We start from the raw sequence: 25,385 nt of genomic DNA, 5'->3' as shown, positions 1-25,385 counted from the left end.
TTCTGTGTTTGGTTTTCAGTGGGCTCGGGATGAATTTGAGGGACTCTTCAAGCAACCAGCAGAAAATGTCAATCAGTATTTAACGTGAGTTGCAATCTTCTTCTTTTTTTTTTCTTCTCTCCTTGGTAAGGGTGCGGTGAGTGACTGCCATTTTCCTGCTGAAGCCAGATTTATTCTCTGCCTGACGGTTTTTGGTTTTTTTTTGTTCTAAAGGCATGACTAACCTGTAGTGTTGTGCCTACTGCTTTTCATATAGGCTCTCGCCTAAGAAAAAAACTCTAGTGCCACCTAGTGGGAGTAGCCAACCAATGGCCAAGACCCTGCAACATGACTTAGGCTACTTTCACACTCGCATTTTGGCTTTCTGTTTATGAGATCCGTTCAGGGCTCTCACAAGCGGTCCAAAACGGATCAGTTTTGCCCTAATGCATTCTGAATGGAAAAGGATCCGCTCAGAATGCATCAGTTTGGCTCCGTTCCGCTTGCAGCGTTTTGGTGTCCGTCCGGCGAAACTGAGCCAAACGGATCCATTCTGACACATAATGTACAGTTGTGTTGAAAATAATAGCAGTCAGACATCACTAACCTGATCAATCTCTGTTTTTGGTAGAAATGCTTTGTCTACATGGCAAATAATTTACTAGCAGTTGTAGTAGAGTAATAGAAAGGCATGACATGCAAGCTGCTGATTCTGTGTAAATTAATCACTTGTTCAAAATAATAGCAGTGTGGACTTCAATGAGTGAGGTCATTTATTCTTTGAATAACAGGTGGCAATTATTGCCCTTATTTCAGGAAGGAAGGCAGCACATGCTGTACATGCTGGTTACAGTGCATTTCTCTCTGAAATTCTGAGGAGAATGGGTCGTTCCAGACATTGTTCAGAAGAACAGCGTCCCTTGATTAAAGGGTTTCTCCCACCAGAAATACCGTTATGTAGCTGACTGACATTAGCGATGCGCTAATGTCGGCACTACATTACAGTATGTTTTTGACATTCTTCCCTGCAGCAGTTTTTTGTAAAATAAGCACTTTTATTATATGCTAATGAGCCTCTAGGTGCTATGTGGGCGTAAAATCAGCACCTAGAGGCTCCGTCCACTCACGCTTTATCCCGCCCAGGTCCCCTGTTCTGCCCGCCCCGCTCCTCTTGATTGATGTCACTGTTCCCTGCATCGCAGACTAAATCCCGCGCCTGTGCCGTTCACTTCTGTATTCGGCGCAGGCGCAGTGAGTGAAGGCCACTCTCCTGATGCTGACTTTCTCACTGTGACGTAGTAGGCGCAGTGAGGAATCCGGCACCAGGAGCGCATCATTCATTTACTGCGCATGCGCCAAATACAATAGTAAACGGCGCGGGATTTCGTCTGCGATGCAGGGAACAGTGACATCAATCAAGAGGGGCGGGCAGAACAGGGGACCTGGGCGGGATAAAGCGTGAGTGGACGGAGCCTCTAGGTGCTGATTTTACGCCCACATAGCACCTAGAGGCTCATTAGCATATAATAAAAGTGCTTATTTTACAAAAACAGCTGCAGGGAAGAATGTCAGAAACATACAGTTATGTAGTGCTGACATGAGCGCATCGCTAATGTCAGTCAGCTACATAACTGTATTTCTGGTGGGAGAAACCCTTTAAAAAGTTGATTGGAGAGGGGAAAACATATAAAGTGCCGAAAATGATCGGCTGCTCAGCTAAAATGGCGACCAAATCCTGAAAGACGTGGAAGAAAGGGAAAAACTGTCATTCGAATGGATAGAAGAATAGCCAAAATGGCAAGGACTCGGCCAGCAATCGGCTCCAGGAAGATGAAAGAAGGTGTAAAGTTCCCTGTGAGTCCTGTTACACTGAGCAGACGCCGATGTGAGGCCGAGCGATCTGCAGGAAGCCCCCGCAAAGTCCCACTGCTGGAAACAAGACATGTGCTGAAGAGCTTACAATCTGCCAAAGAGCACATTGACGGCCTGAAGAGACATTGTGTGGACTGATGGAAGTGAGATTGTTCTTTTTGGGTCTAGTGGCCGGAGACAGTTTGTCAGACGACCCCCAAACACTGAATTCAGCCCCAGTACACGGTGAAGACAGTAAAGCATGGTGGACCAGCATCATGATATGGGGATGTGTCTCAGACTACGGTGTTGGGCCTATTTATCGCAGACCAGGGATCATGGATCAGTCTGAATCCATCAGAATACTGGAAGAGGTCCTGCTGCCTTATGCTGAAGAGGAAATGCCCTTGACATGGGTGTTCCAACAAGACAACGACCCCAACACACCAGTAAACGGGCAACATCTCGGTTCCAGACCAACAAGACTGACGTCATGGAGCGGCCGGCCCGATCCCCGGATCTTAATCCAATAGAAAACTTCTGGGGCGACATCAAAAATGACGTTTCTGAGGCAAAACCAAGAAATGGAGAAGAACTGTGGAAAGTAGTCCGATCCTCCGGGGCTGGAGAACCTGGTCACAGGGGCAGAAGGTGGTGACTCCGAGCGGCACAGACGTCCAGCAGGTCTCAGAGACGGCGGGTATACAACTGAGTATTAGTGACGGGATTCAGAGGAAAGGAAATCCTCAGACATTTCTCCGTTTATATAATGAATGTCTGTTTGTAAAGAAGACCAGCACTGCTATTATTTTGAACAGTCTAAGGGTACTTTCACACTTGCGTTGTTTGATTCCGGCAGGCAGTTCCGTTGCCTGAACTGACTGCCTGATCAGGCAAACTGTATGCAAACGGATGTCATTTTTTCTGACTGATCAGGCATTTTTCAGACTGATCAGGATCCTGATCAGTCTGAAAAATGCCTGATCAGTCAGAAAAATGCATTGCAATGCATTGCAATACCGGATCCGTTTTTACGGTGTCATCAGGCAAAACGGATCCGTTTTTTTTTTTTTTTCCCTCACTTTTAAAGGTCTGCGCATGCGCAGACCGGAAGGACGGATCCGGCAATCCGGTATTTTGAATGCCGGATCCGGCACTAATACATTCCTATGGGAAAAAAATGCCGGATCCGGCATTCAGGCAAGTCTTCAGTTTTTTTTCGCCGGAGATAAAACCGTAGCATGCTACGGTTTTCTTTTGCCTGATCAGTCAAAATGACTGAACTGAAGACATCTTGATGCATCCTGAACGGATTACTCTCTATTCAGAATGCATGGGGATATGCCTGATCAGTTCTTTTCCGGTATAGAGCCCCTGTGACGGAACTGTATGCCGGAAAAGAAAAACGCTAGTGTGAAAGTACCCTAATATTCACTTTTCTTAATTTTTTTTTTTTTTTTTTTTTTTTTTTTTTAGAGGAACAACACAAATTTGATACATTTTTCTTCATGTTTTGATTTGGAACAGAATGTGTAGTGTTCCCAATGCATCTGTGTGGATGGAAATAGAAGCTATTAGAAGGATTTGGAGCTTTATTAAACACACTGCTATTATTTTGAACACAACTAAGTCAATGGGGACGGATCCATTTTCTATGACACAATCTGGCACAATAGAAAACGGATCCGTCCTCCACTGACTTTCAATGGTGTTCAAGACTGATCCGACTTGGCTATGTTAAAGATAATACAAACGGATCCGTTCTGAACGGATGCAGACGGTTGTATTGTCTGAACGGATCCGTCTGTGCAGATCCATGACGGATCCGCACCAAACGAGAGTGTGAAAGTAGTCTTAGGAAATTAGCAAAATCGTGAGCCGTCTCAAAAAGGAAAAGATAACCAACTGCAGGCTTTTTGCCCCTTGTCAGTACGGAGCAGGGTTTGGTAGGTGAGAGGCCATTGATGGGGGTCTGGTGGGCACCATACCCCAACTCCACAGTGAGAAATGGTACCCCAAATGCTTATTGCATCGTTGTCGCGCTCCACCCCTTCAGACCCTGCACTAGGGTTTTTTTGTTTATTTTATTTTTTCATTTTGATTTTACTGCTTGTTTTTAATGACTGTTCGTATTGGTCCTCAGGGACCCAAAATTCATGGAGAGGACTTTGAAGCTGCCCGGCTCTCAGCCCTTAGAGGTGATTGAGGCGGTGCACAAAAGCCTAATAACCGACCGGCCCAAGAGCTGGACAGAATGCTTGACCTGGGCCTGTAATCACTGGCATACCCAGTACTCCAACAACATCCGACAGCTGCTGCACAACTTCCCTCCGGAACAGGTGAGCAGACGTTGACCATGCGCTCCTTATCAAAATACTGGACGCTGGAAAATCGGTAGCGACACCTGGGTTTTGTTTTTGTTTTTTAGCTGACCTCTACTGGTACACCCTTCTGGTCTGGCCCCAAAAGATGTCCTCACCCCCTGACCTACGATGGGAACGTGGTAAGTGCTTCCGTCTTCCGTCTGGATGTTTCTGCGGTGGGGTGTATAAGGGTGACTTATGCTCTCCGTGTTACCTTCACAGCCCTTGCACTTGGATTATGTCCTCGCAGCTGCTAACCTCTTTGCACAATCCTATGGTATTGCTGGATCCACAGACAGAGCTGCCGTCTTGGACCTCCTCAAATCTATCAAAGTGATAGAGTTCACCCCCAAATCCGGAGTAAAAATCCACGTATCTGACCAAGAGATGCAGAATGCACACGCCTCCCTGGGTATGAGGTTTTATTTTTATGCAAGGAGGGGGGGGTGTATTAACCCTTTGAGGACATGCCGATATTCCGTGTTCGTTCTCATAGCCACTTGAGGGCTTGTTTTTTTTGAGGGACAACTTGTACTTTTCTAGTGGCACCGTTTAATATCGCATGCAGGATGGTGGGAAGCTGGAAAATAATTCCAAATGGAGGGGAATAGGAAAGAAACAAATGTGACAGTTTTATGGGTTTTGCTTTTACAATTACGATAACCACATTTTATATAGTTTTTCATTTCAATACGATTATATTGTGATAGTTAAAGGGGTTCTGCACTTTCATTTAACTGATGATCGGCGGGGGTCCGACACCCGGGACCCCCGCCGATCAGCTGTTTGAGAAGGCAGCGGCGCTCCAGCAGCGCCGCGGCCTTCTCACTGTTTACCGCCGGCCCACTGACGTCACGACTAGTATCAACTAGCGTAGGCGCGGCTAAACTCTGTTCCCTTGAATGGAGCTTAGCCGCGCCCACTCTAGTTGATACTAGTCGTGACGGCAGTGGGCCGGCGGTAAACAGTGAGAAGGCCACGGCGCTGCTGCCTTCTCAAACAGCTGATCGGCGGGGGTCCTGGGTGTCGGACCCCCGCCGATCAGAAGCTGATGATCTATCCAGAGGATAGATCATCAGTTAAATGAGTGCAGAACCCCTTTAATGCGTTTTGGGGCATTGCTGCAATTTTTTTTATTTTTTTTTTTATATATATATATATGGGGAAAGGTGGGTTATTAGAATTATTATATATATTTTTTGAGCCCCCTGGGGGGCTTAAATATGCAATTTTCAGATCGCTTCTCCCTTGCACTGCAGTGAATTAGCATTGTAGTGTATGGCCCTGCCACCTGCAGGCCTCCATAAGAACTACAGCTGTAACAGCATAGAACTCTTCATAGACCCCTGCTATTAACACAAGCAAATGGCTTCCCTGATCTCGGCACAGGGAAGCCGTTCAGGCTCCGGGAGTGCAGCACCGGAGCAGGTGCAGTCTATAAAGAGATGCCATCAAGAGGTTAATGGCTTCATTATGAGAAACCTTAGAGAGATGAACAACGCAACTGGTGACCTAACTGGGTGATTTGTTTCGTAGACGACAGCCGCCTAGAGGAGCTGAAGCAGAGTCTCCCTACGCCAGAGTGTCTTCTGGTTTCAAAATGTATCCCATCGATTTTGAAAAGGTAAAGTAATCCCAGACGTTGGCTTTAAAGGGGCTGTTCAGTTTGGACAATCCTGTTTTATTAGAAGGGTCTCGTAACAATCAGCTGATGATGGGCTATCCCGCTACTGGGACCCCGCTCACTTAGCAAGTGCTGAGCGCTCTCGCAGCCACAGGCGGAAAAGACATTCGGGTTTGTCCAGATGCATCTGAGTATTTCCCCTGTGGATGAATCCAGCACAAAACCTGTGTGGTGTAGGGATCTTGCTGCCAAGTGAGCATGCCGCCGATCTGACAGTTTACCCCAAGCATGGCGCTGAGATTTTACAAATCGCTGGCCCCCTCCTGCATGTATAATCAAGCCACCTAATTGATGGCCTGTCTGGAAGGCATGGATTCCCGAGGTCCTCCATAGGGAGACAGAACTTTTGAAGCTGTTTTCTACCTTTTTAAAGGGGTATTCCCATCTCACACATTGGGGGCATATTGCTGATCGGTGGGGGTCCCACTTCTTGTAACGCAGCCGGCAAAGTGGTGGCAGGCAGTGCCGTGTCCGGCCACCACCACGCATTCCTATTGGCCTGCCGAAAATAGCTAAGCGTGCTGCTTGGCTATTTTTCAGAATCCCCAAATGCACGACCACAGCTTCCATTCACTTCTATGGGCCCAACGGAAATAGCCAAGCCAGTGCTCGGCTATTTTCGGGAGCAGCCACCATAGAAATGAATGTAGGGCAGTTGCGCATACGCGGTGCACCCTCCTTCACTTTGCCGACTGCATTTACGAAACCCTCCTTCACCTCTGGGACTCGCACCTCTCAGACAATGGGGGCTTATCCTAGCCATATGCCCTCATTGTCTGAGATGAGGAAAACTGCTTTAAATGACATCTCTGGACAAGGTAAAGGGCAAGGGCCGATCCCCCTACACCACAAATAATTAGGATTAGGCCTCATGTAGACGACCATATTTTTGGTCTGCATCCGGTCTACGTTTTTGTGCAGTGTATGCCTGTTTCACAGCCCCGCAAAAAAAAAGCGCACATTGGCATTTCTAACATGGGGCAGAACACGCAGGAGGATAAATGCAGAGTGCACATGGACTATATTCGTGTTTTGTGGAGCTGTAATTTGCAGACAACAAAAACGGATGCATCGTGAGCGTGAAGCCTTATGGTGCTGTCACATTCCGCCCTCTTAGTACCGGCTCCTTCATAATTAATGTCTGTCTTATAGGATGATGACACAAACTTTCATATGGACTTCATTGTGGCAGCTTCTAACTTGCGAGCCGAAAATTATGACATCCCACCTGCGGACCGTCACAAGGTAGGTGCTCTCGTGTGAAGGCGCTTCACTTCTGTCATGGGTCTAGTGTCCTTTCCTAATATCAGTGAGAGCGCACTCGCATGGCATCGACTGGAGGTAAACCGGATACGTTTGAAGGATATGCCAAGAGCTTTCCAAGTGCGTGCGCCAAACATCCACCATCAGAGGTGCTCTGCGTGGTCACATTCGACATGAAGGTGATTTCTGGTGCATCTGGTCTAGTAACACTGTTGGGGCCCTTATAGCTTGTAGACTAGTAGTAGGACAGTTTGAAGATGAAGCTGCAACGGCAAAGCATGAGCTGCGGGGTTGGGTTACGTTCTGCCCTTGATTGCAGCCCTCTCCTGCCTTTTGCAGAGCAAGCTGATAGCAGGCAAGATCATTCCCGCAATCGCCACCACCACAGCGGCAGTGGTCGGCCTCGTGTGTTTGGAGCTCTACAAGATTGTTCAAGGACACAAGAAGATCGAGTCCTTCAAGAACGGCTTCATGAACTTGGCCCTGCCCTTCTTTGGCTTCTCCGAGCCCATCGCAGCACCGAAGCACAAGGTGAGTTGCCGCCCAACGTCATTAACTCTGCGTTTTCCTTTCTCGTTGAGCTTCACTAAGCACTGGTGTGATCTCTTTCCAGTACTACGATCATGAATGGACTCTCTGGGACCGGTTTGAAGTCAAGGGCATCCAGGACAACGGTGAGGAGATGACGCTGAAACAGTTTTTGGACTACTTTAAGGTAAGCCTCCCTGGAGTAGAAGTGACATTTCGAGGTGCCGCAGAAGGTCCCCTAGCGCTGCGGTCATTTGTTTGGCCTCCCGATTTTGTTACCCGCGGTGAGGGAGACATGAATCGGTTTGCCCATGTCATCTGCTTGGGTGACTAGCTGTCACTGATTAACTAGCTGGTGATGTATAAACCTGGTATGTTTTATTGTTTGCAGGATGAACATAAACTGGAGATCACAATGTTGTCGCAGGGAGTATCCATGCTCTACTCCTTCTTCATGCAAGCCGCCAAGCTGAAGGAACGTCTCGAACTCCCGTTAGTATCCTCCACCATTTCTTCTTCTTCATGATTTTAGCTGGTGGGGGGGGGCCTGAGCTAGAGCAGTCGGAGTTTATACAACACGCTCTCCTCTGTTGGCCAGAGCTTAGAGCAACTACGAACAGCGTCCGTCTCTCTGGAGGACGCCGCAGCGTCAGTGCGTGACACTGGGCACCATGTAATGTTTAATTTCCCCTGTGGTGGCGCTTCAGGGGAAGGGAACACAACTTCCCGTACAGCTGACCGCTCGGGGACCTTGGACCGGACAAACCATGATCTACTTTGCAAAGCTTTTCTGACGTAAATCAGAGATTGGGGGGGGGGGGGTTTAAGAGGTTTCATAAGCCGCCATATAGAGGAGGCACAGGTCTTTGAATACATTTTCTGCTAGAAGTTAGGAGTGCATTTCTAGTACTTTGGTCTAGATGGGAGTTACCAGTTGGGGATGTGTCCCTGCACAGTCTGTCAGACTGTGCAGGGACTCCCCCCTTCCCCAACAGGTAACACCTATTTGGACCTTACTGCTAGCAATTCATTCATTACTTCTAGCAGGCATGGCACAACACAGACTAGAGGAATAAATGCTCCGGAATTGTTACATAGAGGATGCAAGTAGTTGATAAAACAGACATGTGCCTGGTCCTGCTTAAACGGAGGCGACAAGGTCGTCTTCGAATTCCTCCCTATTAGACTTGGTGCATCCGTATAACTCAAGTTCATGTTGAAAGCAGCTTGAGGGGGTGGCTGGTAGCTTCAACAAGTCGATCCCGAGAATCGGCCGAATGCTGGGGGCGGGGTCCCGAGAATCGGCCGAATGCTGGGGGCGGGGTCCCGAGAATCGGCCGAATGCTGGGGGCGGGGTCCCGAGAATCGGCCGAATGCTGGGGGCGGGGTCCCGAGAATCGGCCGAATGCTGGGGGCGGGGTCCCGAGAATCGGCCGAATGCTGGGGGCGGGGTCCCGAGAATCGGCCGAATGCTGGGGGCGGGGTCCCGAGAATCGGCCGATTGCTGGGTGAGGGCTTTCCTGACTTGTATGTGACTCTGTGGTATCTCTTCTCTTGCAGGATGACCGAAATTGTCACAAAGGTTTCCAGGAAGAAGATCGGGAGACACGTGAAAGCTCTAGTGTTCGAGCTCTGCTGCAATGACGACGACGGAGGGGATGTGGAGGTCCCCTATGTCCGCTACACTATCCGTTGAGGGCCACCAGATCTCCAGCTGCAGTGCACGTTGGGGAAGGGATAGCTGGAGCAGATCGGAAATGGGCACAGGATTTTGGGGGGGCGGGGGGTGAATTTTAAGGAATTAAAAAAGGAAAAAAAAAAAGTTTTGGGAGTTTGACTCTTCTACTGCTATTAACCCTTCAGTGTGGTGAAGGGAACATGACTAAGGGGGGGGGGGGGGGGGTGCACGACTCATCTTAATGTAATCCTATCACCTGTCTGGTATCATGTGATGTTTGTGATCATTTTCTGTACATGACCATTTTTAACACTTAGATCCAACTAACCAGCACCCTGTCCTCTCGCCTGCACTCCAACACCCCTTTAGAGGTGCTTACTCCCAAACTCCCCCTCCCAAACCTGTCCAGTCTCCTCAGCCATTCTTTCCGAGAGGCTCCAGCCGCCGATGACATTTCCTGCTCCATGTATTTGTACCGCTAGTCGTTTAGTGCACCTGCCGCATGTGGCGCCATCTGCTGGAAGGAGGGTTATTGGTTGTTGGGAATTAAGCTGGAGACGTCTGTGCCCTCACGTGTAAGACCAGCTGCATGGGGAGCATACCATAAATTTTTCTTTTCTTTTTGCCTTGCCCACACCATCCAGACCACGCCGGTGACCTGAGGGCTGAAGAGCAGTGAGATAGAGCTTTAGTGTAATGAGAAATACAGTACTGCTGTTCTTGTAGAAATGTCTCTTTATACTGTGTTTGAAATCTGAAAAAAATAATAAAAAAAAGAGAGGAATTAATTTCTGACACATCGATCTCTTCTTTATATATCAGCGCCATATATAAATGCCTTACATCGTCTACCAGTCCTAGATCATACTCCAGAGCTGCACTCACTATTCTGCTGGTGCAGTCACTGTGTACATACATTACTTATCCTGTACTGATCCGGAGTTACATCCTGTATTATACTCCAGAGCTGCACTCGCTATTCTGCTGGTGCAGTCACTGTGTACATACATTACTTATCCTGTACTGATCCGGAGTTACATCCTGTATTATACTCCAGAGCTGCACTCGCTATTCTGCTGGTGCAGTCACTGTGTACATACATTACTTATCCTGTACTGATCCTGAGTTACATCCTGTATTATACTCCAGAGCTGCACTCGCTATTCTGCTGGTGCAGTCACTGTGTACATACATTACTTATCCTGTACTGATCCTGAGTTACATTCTGTATTATACTCCAGAGCTGCACTCACTATTCTGCTGGTGCAGTCACTGTGTACATACATTACTTATCCTGTACTGATCCTGAGTTACATCCTGTATTATACTCCAGAGCTGCACTCGCTATTCTGCTGGTGCAGTCACTGTGTACATACATTACTTATCCTGTACTGATCCTGAGTTACATCCTGTATTATACTCCAGAGCTGCACTCGCTATTCTGCTGGTGCAGTCACTGTGTACATACATTATGTTACCGTTTTGGTTTCCGTTTGAGATATCGGTTCAGGGCTCTCACAAGAGTCCAAAATGCATCAGTTTTGCTCTAATGCGTTCTGAATGGAAAAGGATCCACTCAGAATGTATCAGTTTGCCTCCGTTCAGTCTTCAGTCCGCTCTTGCAGCGTTTTTGCAGTCCGTCTGAAAAAGTGGAGCCAAACGGATCAGTCCTGGCACACCATATAAGTCAGTGGGAACGGATCTGTTTTCTCTGGCACAATAGAAAACTGATCCGTCCTCCATTGACTTTCAGTGGTGGTCATGACTGATCCGTCTTGGCTATGTTACAGATAATACAAACTGATCCGTTCTGAACGGATGCAGACGGTTGTATTATCTGAACGGATCAGTCTGTGCAGATCCATGAAGGATCCGCACCAAACGAGTGTGAAAGTAGTCTTATCCTGTATTGTACTCCAGAGCTGCACTCACTATTCTGCTGGTGCAGTCACTGTGTACATACATTACTTATCCTGTACTGATCCTCAGTTACATCCTGTATTATACTCCAGAGCTGCACTCACTATTCTGCTGGTGCAGTCACTGTGTACATACATTACTTATCCTGTACTGATCCTGAGTTACACCCTGCATTATACTCCAGAGCTGCACTCACTATTCTGCTGGTGCAGTCACTGTGTACATAAATTACTTATCCTGTACTGATCCTCAGTTACATCCTGTATTATACTCCAGAGCTGCACTCACTATTCTGCTGGTGCAGTCACTGTGTACATACATTACTGATCCTGAGTTACATCCTGTATTGTACTCCAGAGCTGCACTCACTGTTCTGCTGGTGCAGTCACCATGTACATACATTACTTATCCTGTATTGTACTCCAGAGCTGCACTCACTGTTCTGCTGGTTGCTACACTTCGACATGTTGAAGCACCACAGACAGTACAGAACAGATTTCTTTTGCAGCAATGATTAGAAGTCGTCTGTGAGGTTAATATCGATACATGGGGACAAATGAACGGCAGTGATGAGGATGTGTGAATGCCGCCCAGAAAGTAGGTGAAAGGTTACCCATTCATATGGTTGGGAGCATATTACATAAAACGCAATGTATATAGCGGCTCACGCATGCGCCGTGAATATGGCCGGTCTACAGTTCCAGAACCGCAGTGATGTGACGGTAGTGTAAGGGATATCTACAGCCTGCTTTTCCTTTTGGCCTAAATAAAAATGGCGACTTCATCGCTTAGGTCATGTGACCCGCGCACTTCTTGTACGTCACCATGCACTGGCGGGCCTGTCAGGCTTCTGATTGGATGGTTTTAGGCGTCAATCACATCCTCTTCCTGTCACTCGGGCGTTCCTCCGCTCCTGTTCTCTATTGGCTCCCCGAGCTGTCAGTCTTGGGCGGTGCTCGTTCTGATTGGCAGAGAGAACGGATGCTTGACACGTCACAGCTGATCGGACGGGTGGAAGCAGCGGGACAGAGCGGAAGGTAAGTGGGCTCTTAACGGGGACGGGGTTTGAACCGGGGCCCTAGTTTGGCACCAAGCAGTCGCTGAGGAGTATTAGGCTCTTTGTTTCGAAGCGGATTCGGGTTTTAGGGTGTTTCCCGCCTGTATATGTGTGTGTGTCAGATGACGTCGGCAGAAAGGTGCATTACGTCACGGGAGGGTGTGGGGGAAGTCATGTATCGGCTTCAGGGGCTGATTGTGAAAGGGAGCACTGTTTAGTAGGAAGTAATGGAATGCTGACGTCGTGAGGTGTGAATGACGTCATGACGTGTGGGCGGGGCTAGGGGAGTAGGAAATACACAATTCTGATGTCAGGCCCAGGACACCTATGAGCTGGAAGGCTGCTATCACCCTGGGCTTAAAGGGGTTGTCCACCATTGACCTGCCCTTTAACTCCCAGCTCCACCCCAGCAGGAGGAGTTAAGAAACCAAGTCAATCCCCAAACTCAGGCTGAACACTTGTCTGCTGTGCTGGTGCTGTCCTCCATTGTGTATAGCCATGCCTATGCATGATGTCATCTGAACGGAGGCTGTGTCATCAGCAGAATAGTGAGTGCAGCTCTGGAGTATAATACAGGATGTAACTCAGGATCAGTACAGGATAAGTAATGTATGTACACAGTGACTGCACCAGCAGAATAGTGAGTGCAGCTCTGGAGTATAATACAGGATGTAACTCAGGATAAGTAATGTATGTACACAGTGACTGCACCAGCAGAATAGTGAGTGCAGCTCTGGAGTATAATACAGGATCTAACTCAGGATTAGTACAGGATAAGTAATGTATGTACACAGTGACTGCACCAGAAGAATAGTGAGTGCAGCTCTGGAGTATAATACAGGATGTAACTCAGGATCAGTACAGGATAAGTAATGTAATGTATGTACACAGTGACTGCACCAGCAGAATAGTGAGTGCAGCTCTGGAGTATAATATAGGATGTAACTCAGGATCAGTACAGATAAGTAATGTATGTACACAGTGACTGCACCAGCAGAATAGTGAGTGCAGCTCTGGAGTATAATACAGGATGTAACTCAGGATCAGTACAGGATAAGTAATGTATGTACACAGTGACTGCACCAGCAGAATAGTGAGTGCAGCTCTGGAGTATAATACAGGATCTAACTCAGGATTAGTACAGGATAAGTAATGTATGTACACAGTGACTGCACCAGCAGAATAGTGAGTGCAGCTCTGGAGTATAATAAAGGATGTAACTCAGGATCAGTACAGGATAAGTAATGTATGTACACAGTGACTCCACCAGCAGAATAGTGAGTGCAGCTCTGAAGTATAATACAGGATGTAACTCAGGATTAGTACAGGATAAGTAATGTATGTACACAGTGACTGCACCAGCAGAATAGTGAGTGCAGCTCTGGAGTATAATACAGGATGTAACTCAGGATCAGTACAGGATAAGTAATGTATGTACACAGTGACTGCACCAGCAGAATAGTGAGTGCAGCTCTGGAGTATAATACAGGATGTAACTCAGGATCAGTACAGGATAAGTAATGTATGTACACAGTGACTGCACCAGCAGAATAGTGAGTGCAGCTCTGGAGTATAATACAGGATGTAACTCAGGATCAGTACAGGATAAGTAATGTATGTACACAGTGACTCCGCCAGCAGAATAGTGAGTGCAGCTCTGGAGTATAATACAGGATGTAACTCAGGATCAGTACAGGATAAGTAATGTATGTACACAGTGACTCCGCCAGCAGAATAGTGAGTGCAGCTCTGGAGTATAATACAGGATGTAACTCAGGATCAGTACAGGATAAGTAATGTATGTACACAGTGACTCCGCCAGCAGAATAGTGAGTGCAGCTCTGGAGTATAATACAGGATGTAACTCAGGATCAGTACAGGATAAGTAATGTATGTACACAGTGACTCCGCCAGCAGAATAGTGAGTGCAGCTCTGGAGTATAATACAGGATGTAACTCAGGATCAGTACAGGATAAGTAATGTATATACAGTACAGACCAAAAGTTTGGACACACCTTCTCATTCAAAGAGTTTTCTTTATTTTCATGACTATGAATATTGTAGATTCACACTGAAGGCATCAAAACTATGAATTAACACACGTGGAATTATATACATAACAAAAAAGTGTGAAACAACTGAAAATATGTCATATTCTAGGTTCTTCAAAGTAGCCACCTTTTGCTTTGATTACTGCTTTGCACACTCTTGGCATTCTCTTGATGAGCTTCAAGAGGTAGTCACCTGAAATGGTCTTCCAACAGTCTTGAAGGAGTTCCCAGAGATGCTTAGCACTTGTTGGCCCTTTTGCCTTCACTCTGCGGTCCAGCTCACCCCAAACCATCTCGATTGGGTTCAGGTCCGGTGACTGTGGAGGCCAGGTCATCTGGCGCAGCACCCCATCACTCTCCTTCATGGTCAAATAGCCCTTACACAGCCTGGAGGTGTGTTTGGGGTCATTGTCCTGTTGAAAAATAAATGATGGTCCAACTAAACGCAAACCGGATGGAATAGCATGCCGCTGCAAGATGCTGTGGTAGCCATGCTGGTTCAGTATGCCTTCAATTTGGAATAAATCCCCAACAGTGTCACCAGCAAAGCCCCCCCACACCATCACACCTCCTCCTCCATGCTTCACGGTGGGAACCAGGCATGTAGAGTCCATCCGTTCACCTTTTCTGCGTCGCACAAAGACACGGTGGTTGGAACCAAAGATCTCAAATTTGGACTCATCAGACCAAAGCACAGATTTCCACTGGTCTAATGTCCATTCCTTGTGTTCTTTAGCCCAAACAAGTCTCTTCTGCTTGTTGCCTGTCCTTAGCAGTGGTTTCCTAGCAGATCTTCTACCATGAAGGCCTGATTCACACAGTCTCCTCTTAACAGTTGTTCTAGAGATGTGTCTGCTGCTAGAACTCTGTGTGGCATTGACCTGGTCTCTAATCTGAGCTGCTGTTAACCTGCGATTTCTGAGGCTGGTGACTCGGATGAACTTATCCTCCGCAGCAGAGGTGACTCTTGGTCTTCCTTTCCTGGGGCGGTCCGCATGTGAGCCAGTTTCTTTGTAGCGCTTGATGGTTTTTGTGACTGCACTTGGGGACACTTTCAAAGTTTTCCCAATTTTTCGGACTGACTGACCTTCATTTCTTAAAGTAATGATGGCCACTCGTTTATCTTTACTTAGCTGCTTTTTTCTTGCCATAATACAAATTCTAACAGTCTATTCAGTAGGACTATCAGCTGTGTATCCACCTGACTTCTCCACAACGCAACTGATGGTCCCAACCCCATTTATAAGGCAAGAAATCCCACTTATTAAACCTGACAGGGCACACCTGTGAAGTGAAGACCATTTCAGGTGACTACCTCTTGAAGCTCATCAAGAGAATGCCAAGAGTGTGCAAAGCAGCAATCAAAGCAAAAGGTGGCTACTTTGAAGAACCTAGAATATGACATATTTTCAGTTGTTTCACACTTTTTTGTTATGTATATAATTCCACATGTGTTAATTCATAGTTTTGATGCCTTCAGTGTGAATCTACAATTTTCATAGTCATGAAAATAAAGAAAACTCTTTGAATGAGAAGGTGCGTCCAAACTTTTGGTCTGTACTGTTGTACACAGTGACTTCAGCAGCAGAATAGCGAGTGCAGCTCTGGAGTATATTTGGATCAGCATTAGTATGGACACATGGAGGATGTCTATGCTGTTTGTTACATGCCCTACCCTTCTCTCCTCAGATATGGCTGCCATACGTAAAAAGCTTGTCATTGTGGGTGATGGCGCCTGCGGTAAGACCTGTCTGCTCATCGTATTCAGCAAGGACCAGTTCCCTGAGGTCTACGTGCCCACCGTCTTTGAGAATTATGTGGCTGACATCGAGGTCGACTCCAAACAGGTGAGAATAAGAGAGGGGGCTTCATCACAGGAGGGGTCTGGGGTGCGATGCAAAGGAACCTCCGCCCGCTTATAGGTGACCCACCTATACTCTGCGAGTTCAGTACCTGGATCCGCTCCTGCAGGACATAGCACCTTTTAGAAGATTCAGCATGGTGGGGAGTAGAGACCCCACCAATATGCTATCAATATGTCTTTAAGAACTGTGGTCATATGATGGTTTTTTGCAGGTGGAGCTGGCTCTGTGGGATACCGCCGGCCAGGAGGACTACGATCGTCTCAGACCCCTGTCCTATCCGGATACTGATGTCATCCTCATGTGTTTCTCCATTGACAGCCCTGACAGTTTGGGTGAGTAAGGCCTCATGCACACGACCATATCCATTCTGCGGTCCGTGTGCCGCCTCCATTTTAAATTTTTTTTTTTGCGGACCAATTGATTTCAATGGATCCGTGGTCTGCATTTTTTGCAGATGTTCTGTGTTTTTTTTTTTTTTTGCGGAACGGACGTACGGAGGCGGAAAGCATACGGATCACCTCTGTGCTTTCCGCATCCATATGTCTTTTCCGCAAAAAGATAGAACATGTCCTATGCCGGGCTGCAAAATACGGACCCTTTGAAATCAATGGATCCGCAAAAAGTGCAGATGCAACACGCACAGTATCTGTATTTTGCAGACTGTAAATTTGCCATACATTAAAGGGGTGGTCCCATCATAGGAAATAAATAGGATAGGCCATCGGTGGGGACGGACCTCTTCCGATTCTGAGATTGAAGGGGCCGGAGTGCTGCTTTACTGCTGTGGTCTGTGACACTGGCTGACCTGTTACATGTGCACTTGGCAGCTGAAGACATCTGTGTTGGTCCCATGTTCCTATGTGCCCGCATTTTTTTAAATGCAAATTAGCCTCTAGGAGCAATGGGGGCGTTGCCGTTACACCTAGAGGCTCCGCTCTCTCTGCGACTACAGTTTTATTGACATGGCTGATGGTGATCACATTTTCACTGCCTGGCCCTGACTTCTAAACTGCAGAGGGCATGGCAGTTGCAGAGAGAGCAGAGCCTCTAGGTGTAATGGTAACGCCCCCGTTGCTCCTAGAGGCTCATTTGCATATATTAAAACATAATCTTTCTCAGCACTGCGGGCACATATGAACACAGGACCAACACGGATGCCTTCAGCTGCCGAGCGCACATGTAACAGGTCAGCCAGTGTCCCGTATGCTGAATCTTGTACGACGTCTGGTTGTGCCCCATTCGCACCTATAGACAGAGGTCATTTGGGACCTTGAGTTTCTGTACTAAAGAAATAACGATACTTTGTTTCCAGAGAACATCCCTGAGAAGTGGACTCCGGAGGTGAAGCATTTCTGCCCCAACGTGCCCATAATATTGGTAGGAAACAAGAAGGATCTGAGGAATGACGAGCACACCCGGCGTGAGCTGGCCAAGATGAAGCAGGTGGGAGCGGCGCCGGCGGCACGGAGGGGTCGTAGTGGGAGTAGTCGGGTCTAAAGGAAAGCCTTTCAGTACACTAAAGGGGATGTCTGTGCTCTGATAAATAAATGGGAGGTAGTCACCGGGGGCATCTGCAGGGGAGGGCTTTTCAGTCTCTTCTAGACACTGGAAACCTGGAGAAGCCCTTTAAAGAGGACTCGTCCCCTCTCTTAACACGTCTGTTTTAGTGACTACTTGCATCCCCCATGTAAGGACATTTCTGGAGCATCTTTATTTATTTTTCTGCCTTGTGCCGTTCCTCTGTTATTCCTCTGTTATTCCAACTGGGTGATTACCCTATACCTTGTCAGACCGTATATGGACATACACCCAGTTGTCAATTTAGTTATACATTTCCAGGAGGAATGACAGAGGAACAGCACAGAGATCTCAGAAGTGTCTGCCTCTCACCTAGTGCAGCCTATGGAGGTCGGGTGCTTAGTTAAAGGGGTTGTCCAGCCTAGGAGCCAATAACCCCTATTGTTCTAACGTGTGGCCCATACAAAATCCCCCCCCCCCCCCCAACCCCATTGCCACTGCATCTGGTCCCCACAGGTACAGGAAGTGGCTTGGTTCAGGGGTCACATCTGCTTGAACCTCTGTAACGTAGCAGTGACTGCTGAGGCCTGTGATTGACTGCAGCGGTCACTGAACCACTTCCTTGGCGCACCAGCGTGGGACTGCAGACGGGTGAGTGGATTTTTTTGTAAATGGACCACACATATTAGGGTCATAGGGGTTGCCTTCTCCTAGCCTAGACAACCCCTTTAAGGGGGCTACACTAGGGCACTAATGCAGTGTCTGTGCATACGACCAGCACATTACTCACCCTGCTGTAAGCTAGGGATGCTCAACCTGCGGCCCTCCAGCTTTGGTAAAACTACAACAGCTGGAGGGCCGCAGGTTGAGCATGCCTGCTGTGAGCGGTTTGGGGTCCCCTCCTATGCAGACAAAGTACTGACTACATGGTTGGATGCCAGTGGAAATATCTGCATCATTTCCAGTTTGCTATGGGAGATCTGGGGCCAAGATTGACGTCGATGTGGTCAGTAGTGGAAACGGTGCCCTTTAAGAGACGTAGCACTGGAGTCCAGAGTATTCGGTTGTCATGTAGGACATAAGGAGCCCTGCAGCAGAAGGGTCCAGCATGGTCACTTCTGATGGTGAGGTCTGTTGCAGAGTTTATTCTGTAGGGAATTTGAAGGTCTGCTGAGTTCCCCTTTAAACGGAAGCAGTCAGGAGCTTCAAGCTGTCTGAACCACCGACTCCCTATCACTAACGCGGCCACTTCAGGGCCTAGCTCAGTTAGATTGACAGGTCTGTCTTTTCGTATGTTAGGGTGAGACCTGTCCGCCATACTGGGTGGGGAGCCACCCCCCTGACTCGTCTCCCTGTTCCCAGCTCTTTTCCCCGAAACGCCGCAGTACAACATGGCTGCTTGTAACCAGGGAGGCTGTCGGGATTTCATGCTGCCCATGGTTCAGGCAGCGTGACAGGTTCTCTTTAAAGGGGTTGTCCGGGTTCAGAGCTGAACATACCTCCATTTTCACCCCGGCAGCCCCCCTGACTTGAGCATCGGAGGGCAAAGGCATTTTTGGGCAATACAGTGACATACCGGGCTCTCCACGGGGCTGCCAGGAAGCCCGGTGATGTCACCGGCACTGCTGGGCGGGCTTTAGCTCCGATGCTAGCCTCAGGGGGGCTGTTGGGGAATGGTCGGTGCTGGGACATGGGAGAAGGGTGGATCCTGTAGAACTATGCACGTTGCTGACCTTGTTTCTCTGTACAGGAGCCGGTGAAGCCAGAAGAAGGCAGGGATATGGCGAATAGGATCAGTGCCTTTGGCTACCTGGAATGCTCTGCTAAAACAAAGGACGGTGTGCGAGAAGTGTTTGAGATGGCGACAAGAGCTGCCTTACAAGCCAAGAGAGGTCGCAAGAAGACCACGTGCAATCTCCTGTAAAGTGCGGCCAAACTGCAAAAGAAAGACCACCTCCCCCCCATCGCCCCCCTTCCTCACGCCCTCTCTCCGCTCTCTGCCCATCCAGCCCTGGTCTGTACCTTGGGCTGACGAGGGGGCCGGTGATGAAGCGGTGTACCACTCCTTCTATGTCAGCCACACTTGCCTTACTGCAAAGGACCCTCCAAGAGGTCAGCGAGGGGAGGCGACGCCAACATCTGCCGCCCCTTCCCGCACCATGAGACGTGGTCGGTGCCATGCTCTGCAGGTTCCACCTACGGGGACCACGTTGTCGAGCTCAGGTGCCATACTTTTTAGGACTTTTTTTTTTTTTTTAAGGAGTTGGGGACATCTTTTGCAAGTTCTGGGGCGACGTGCCAGTGCCATGTTTTTCCTTGACCCCCTCCGCTGGTTTTCGGGGTCCGCGGTAGCAGAATTTTGGGGGATTTTTATTCTGCTTCACAAAAAAAAAACTGATCTTCCCTTTCTATATATATACAAATATATATATGTTTCAGATGTTTGTACGTGAGCGAGCCGGGCCGACTCATCGAAAGCAGAGACGGGCAACTTGCTCTTCAGCTTTTGTGCTACTGCAAGCCCTGCTGGGATCTGTAGTTCCACAACACCTCAAGAGCTCTGGGAAGCTCCTCACTGCCTCACAGAGGGCACCGTTCAGCCGGCCAAGCCCCTGTGCTTCCGATGTCAGGATTGGGTTAAGAAACAGAAAAAGGAAGTGGTTTTGCAGAAGTGCGGAGCTCGCAGCGTCTCTGTGCCATATCGCCTCTCCCCGATGTTTGGGCCTAGCCATCGCTTATTATTTTTTTTTTTGTTTTTGTGCGTTTTAAAGATGTCTAATTTTATTCCTCTTTTAATGTTGATACGTTTTCATAAAGATTTACTGAATCCACCCTTTCTCAGCAAGCAGAATTTCACAATAAAGCTGTGTAGTCATGTTTAGTACCTCGCCTCTGGGATTTACTGATTATGGCGGGCAGGCAAACGAAAGAAGGGCTAAGGGGTTTGTCTGGGCTACAAGTATTGATGCGCTATCCTCGGGTAGCACGCGCCGGCATACTGCACCCCAGCACGGCCACTACACCGTGTATGGATCAGAGTACACGGGGTCTGCCACCTTATCATCTGTTTCGGGCAGCCATCGGTCTGATACTGGGGACCTATCCTGGTGTAGCCCAGACAACCCCTTTAAAGGGTATGGTCCAGGAAGAAGAGGTGCGAGGCACCACACAAAGTTGTGTTCCTGAATACCTTCACATGTATTAAACAAGGTGACACATGCAGAGGAGATAGATCAGAGAGGTAGTCCAGAATTTGCGGGAGGGGGGGGGAGCTACTTTCTTGTCGAAACACTGCCACCCCTGGACTTAGGTTGGGTCTGGTATTGCAACTCAGCTCCATTGACGTGAATAGGACTGAGCTGCAGCACCAGGCACAACCTGTGGACAGGTAGGTTGATGTTTCTGGAAGAAAGCAGCAATGTTTTATTTTCTAAATCTGGACAACCCCTTTTAATGGGTATATGTGTTGTTTTCTGTCTTCTGGTATGTATTGGTAGGGGGACCCTCCCTTACTCCTACTAGGGGTCTGCGTGCTGTACTGAGCATGTGCCTGAGAGCTATGCTGCAAGCCCCTAACCATATATTATAGATGCAGACCTCCTGGTCTTGTGATTGATGACTATCGCCCTATTAAAAGTGCACTTTCTCTTTAAGACAGGTGAAGTCTGCCAAGTGCATGGGTTCTAACCAATCACCCTGAGTTCTGTACCTCTGGGATGTCCATAAGGTCCATGATTGGATCATTTCCATGTCTGCGTACCGTGGAGCCAGTGAACTCCTATAATCAGCCATCAGTTTTGCAGGATGAGACCCCTCGGGGTTGGCACCTCTTACAGACCACCCTTTACATGGAAGAAAATGCATGACACACAAATCATTTGTATGTATAGGAACATAAGGTAAAGTGGAGCAGTTGCCCAAAGCAACCATTCAGCGCCGCCATGTGATGTGCTCAGGGAATCCTAGACAGGCAGATATCCTGGCAATGTCCGTGAAGGTGGCAAGTAAGAGCAAGTCCCAAAAGCCAGCTTTATGACCGTACACATTTAGTAGAAATTGCTGGTTTTTATATTTCGGCCATGGATTTCTGCATAAACCTTCACATCTTCCGCAGACCTCATGGTGACCACATCCTGGCCGCCTGGTACAGTGTCATGTAACTTCCCCATATACGTGATTACATACAATGCCTGATCTCTGTAGTGATATGACTGCAGGGGTAACGTGAGACTGGATTCAGACATCCGCATTATGGTCGCACCGCTCTACTGAACTGAACCTAGATGGTCATAGAACCTACTGGTGATCTTTGTTCAGTTCAGGGGGTCGGGGTCTTGTGAGCCGGCATGTGGTTACTATATGTTGCCCCCATTGGAAACCAGTGTAATAGGATCAGATATGTTAGTGATGGGCCTTGGTTTGCCTCATCCGCACAGACTTTGTACATTTCCCTTCAAGATGGAGTTCATGACATCACAATCCACTGCTGACCTCTGTCCGCTGAATATGCAAATCCCATGACATCACAATCAAGTGCCCTCCTTCATCCACTGAATATGCAAATCAGATGACATCACAAACCAGGACTTGGCAACCTCCTGGAGACTATGACATCACAATCACCAATGACATCATAGAGTTCCTTTTTACAGTTCCGAGACTCCTGAAGCTCAGTCTTTCCAGACACTTCAAACTGGCGCGACACTTCTGTGTTATTTGCGAGTTTGGATGTAAATTTACTTTATTTTTTAACGTCTTTTGGACTCGTTGACAATGAGCTCCAGGAAAAGACGTAGAGGGAGGAAGAAAGAGGAGGCTGCGGCCGAAAATGAGGAGGAGAAAGATTCAGAACGAGTTCCACATAAGAGACCCAGGATCGGGACCGAAAAAGAAGCACCAGATGGAAAAACGCCGTCCAGTCCATCACCGCCAAAGAGGAAAAGATCAAGCGAGCAACTTGACGCCGGAGAATGCAGACCGGGTAAGTGAGGAACCTGTGCTAGCTCTCAGCCAGTCCTGCTCCGGCCGCCAGAGAGTTTGCGCCTCTTTAAGTGCGGATAAGTTTTGCTACCATCACATACTCGGAGAGGGTGGGTTCGGCAAAGTCATCTCGGCGACGGATGTCGTCCGTAGAGAGCAGGTGGCAATTAAGAGCCAGTCAAAATCCAAGTCATTAACCGCCTCCCGGACGGTCGATTTATTCCTCGTAGACTCATATACGCATCATCTCGGGAGACGCGAGATTACGCGCATAGCTGGGCCGGGAAAAGTCGCAGCAGAAGTTTGTCACCAGCCTGCCAGCCAATGATCACCGTTGGTCGAATCACAAGCCATTTAACACCTTATATTTATAAATGTAATGTGTTAAATGGCTTCCCTGCTCCTCTGCTGGTCCTTTTCGTCGGTTGGTCCCAGCAGAGGAGCAGGCTTCACAGTGAGTACACACCAAACACTACACATTTAGCCCCAGATCACCCCAATTAACCCCTTGATCACCCCTTCTTGCACCTGTCAATCACTAGTGAAAGGGAAAAAAGTGATCAGTGTAAACTGTCACATTTTTTTTTCACTGGTATGTATTGACTGTTAGGTTTTAGGATAGTTTAGGACCCTTGGTTAGGTAGTTTAGCGATCGTTTAGCGCCCAGCCCACCGCACCGCAGTCACTTATTCGCTGATTAGCTTTTGTACTTTTATAGTATCTGTAAGTGATCAAAACTGATCACAGTCAGATCTATAATTGTACTAGTGTCACTTTAGTTCGCCCTCCACCCAAAACGCAGTGTTTGCCCGATCAGGCCTGATCGGTCGCCCACACGTGCGTTCACCCACGCCCGCCCCGCCGCAGTGACAAAAAAATTATTTTTTTTTGGATCACTTTACAAGCGCTGCGGCGATAAAAAAATCAGTTTTGATATTTTTTATCAATCGCATCGGCTTCCAGTACTTCGCTAGCCTCCCATTTGTCAGACAGGCTTGCTTTTTTTCTTTGGTAGTCTCAGGGAATATATTGAGTGGCATACCGGTTTGTTTCTGCCACGACTAAGTCAAAGAGCTCCGCAGTGAAGAACAGTCAGGGTCTGCCAGCACCTCAGGGATTCTAGGGGCTCTACGGGCCTGTCTGTGCGGTGGCTGCGACGGGGGAACTAATGCACGTGCACGTGATAGTTCTTAGTACCCCCTAAATTTAGTAGTCCAAATGTCTAACAGGGGGTATTCTTCTGAAGAGGCCTACAGGCTTCTGACCCAGTCGGATGAGGAATGGGAACCCTCATCTGATGAATCTAGCGGGTCAGAATATGAACCTGTAGAAAGCAGTGGCTCTCTGACCCAAAGTTCGGCCCCGTGTCGCTAGACCGCAGGTTGCGCGGATCCGCTTCGAGGGCAGCAGAGTGGGGCTGGCGCTGTCGAATTACGTGGTGAGGCATACACCAGCAGCGCAGCCCATCCTGGACCTAGTACCAGCACTGCCATACAACATGGTGAAGTAGCGAGCACCAGAAGGGCAGTTGAAGCTGGTACGGTGGCACGTGCAGTAGTGACCCCGTCGCAGCCACCGCACAGACAGGCCCGTAGAGCCCCTAGAATCCCTGAGGTGCTGGCAAACCCTGATTGGCAGTCCCCAACTTCAGCCGCACCAGTAGTTCCCCCTTTCACTGCCCAGTCTGGAGTTCGGGTTGAGACAGCTCAGATCGGTTCGGCCCTGTTTTTTTTTTAGCTGTTCTTGACTGCGGAGCTCTTTGACTTAGTCGTGGCAGAAACAAACCGGTATGCCACACAATTTATAGCCGCTAACCCTGGAAGCTTTTATGCCCAGTCTTTCTGGTGGAAACCAGTTCAAGTTTCCGAATTTAATGTGAAAAATGCCCAGTGAAATCCTAAAGATACTCATTGGAATTTGGGCCCCTTTACGCACCTAGGCTGCAAAAAAGTGTCACACATGTGGTATCGCCGTACTCAGAAGAAGTAGGGCAGTGTGTTTTGGGGTGTCATTTTACATATACCCATGCTGGGTGAGAAAAATATCTCTGTAAAATGACAACTTTGTATAAAAAAAAAAGGGAAAAGTTGTCTTTTCTCTCACCCAGCATGGGTATATGTAAAAATACACCCCAAAACACATTGCCCTACTTCTCCTGAGTACGGCGATACCACATGTGTGACACTTTTTTGCAGCCTAGGTGGGCAAAGGGGCCCAAATTCCAATGAGTACTTTTAGGATTTCACAGGTCATTTTTACCCATTTGGATTCCAAACTACTTCTCACGCTTTAGGGCCCCTAAAATGCCAGGGCAGTATAAATACCCCACAAGTGACCCCATTTTGGAAAGAAGACATCCCAAGGTAATGCGTGAGGGGTATGGTGAGTTCATGTAAAATTTTATTTTTGTCACAAGTTAGTGGAATATGAGAATTTGTAAGAAAAAAATAAATAAATCATTTTCCGCTAACTTGTGACAAAAAATAAAAACTTCCATGAACTCACTATGCCCATCAGCGAATACCTTAGGGTGTCTACTTTCTGAAATGGGGTCATTTGTGGTGTTTTTCTACTGTCTGGGCATTGTAGAACCTCAGGAAACATGACAGGTGCTCAGAAAGTCAAAGTGCGTAAATTCACATTTTTG

The 25,385-nt window shown here is 47.9% G+C and overlaps 2 protein-coding genes across 2 annotated transcripts in view; both read left to right on the top strand.

Moving 5' to 3' along the window:
* The window catches only part of LOC122946641 (ubiquitin-like modifier-activating enzyme 1), a 28,178-nt gene extending 18,044 nt beyond the window's left edge, over positions 1 to 10,134 (top strand). Inside the window, 11 exon segments of the mRNA XM_044306390.1 lie at positions 20 to 84; positions 3,974 to 4,169; positions 4,259 to 4,333; positions 4,416 to 4,605; positions 5,730 to 5,780; positions 5,783 to 5,817; positions 7,030 to 7,122; positions 7,480 to 7,671; positions 7,754 to 7,855; positions 8,060 to 8,160; positions 9,229 to 10,134. Coding sequence (XP_044162325.1) covers positions 20 to 84; positions 3,974 to 4,169; positions 4,259 to 4,333; positions 4,416 to 4,605; positions 5,730 to 5,780; positions 5,783 to 5,817; positions 7,030 to 7,122; positions 7,480 to 7,671; positions 7,754 to 7,855; positions 8,060 to 8,160; positions 9,229 to 9,364 — 1,236 coding nt within the window. The 3' untranslated portion in view covers positions 9,365 to 10,134.
* Positions 10,135 to 12,213: 2,079 nt separating this feature from the next.
* Positions 12,214 to 20,642, top strand: LOC122946509 (transforming protein RhoA-like). Its single transcript, XM_044306196.1, has 5 exons — positions 12,214 to 12,303; positions 16,065 to 16,222; positions 16,452 to 16,572; positions 17,553 to 17,683; positions 19,509 to 20,642. The coding sequence occupies exons 2-5, from the start codon at positions 16,067 to 16,069 to the stop codon at positions 19,680 to 19,682; spliced, it is 582 nt and encodes a 193-aa protein (XP_044162131.1). The 5' UTR covers positions 12,214 to 12,303; positions 16,065 to 16,066; the 3' UTR covers positions 19,683 to 20,642.
* Positions 20,643 to 25,385: the final 4,743 nt, after the last annotated feature.

Source organism: Bufo gargarizans, chromosome 9 (assembly GCF_014858855.1).
Source record: "Bufo gargarizans isolate SCDJY-AF-19 chromosome 9, ASM1485885v1, whole genome shotgun sequence".
Classification (NCBI taxonomy): Eukaryota; Metazoa; Chordata; class Amphibia; order Anura; family Bufonidae; genus Bufo; species Bufo gargarizans.
The sequence above is the reverse complement of the archived record's forward strand: the minus strand, read 5'-3'. Positions and strand labels throughout refer to the sequence as shown.

What these genes read in the sequence shown, in the direction of transcription:
- LOC122946509 (XM_044306196.1), top strand. Translation starts at nt 16,067, where the DNA reads ATGGCTGCCATACGTAAAAAGCTTGTCATTGTGGGTGATGGCGCCTGC. An exon ending in TCGAGGTCGACTCCAAACAG is followed by an intron (nt 16,223 to 16,451) that starts GTGAGAATAAGA and finishes GGTTTTTTGCAG; the next exon opens with GTGGAGCTGGCTCTGTGGGA. An exon ending in TGACAGCCCTGACAGTTTGG is followed by an intron (nt 16,573 to 17,552) that starts GTGAGTAAGGCC and finishes CTTTGTTTCCAG; the next exon opens with AGAACATCCCTGAGAAGTGG.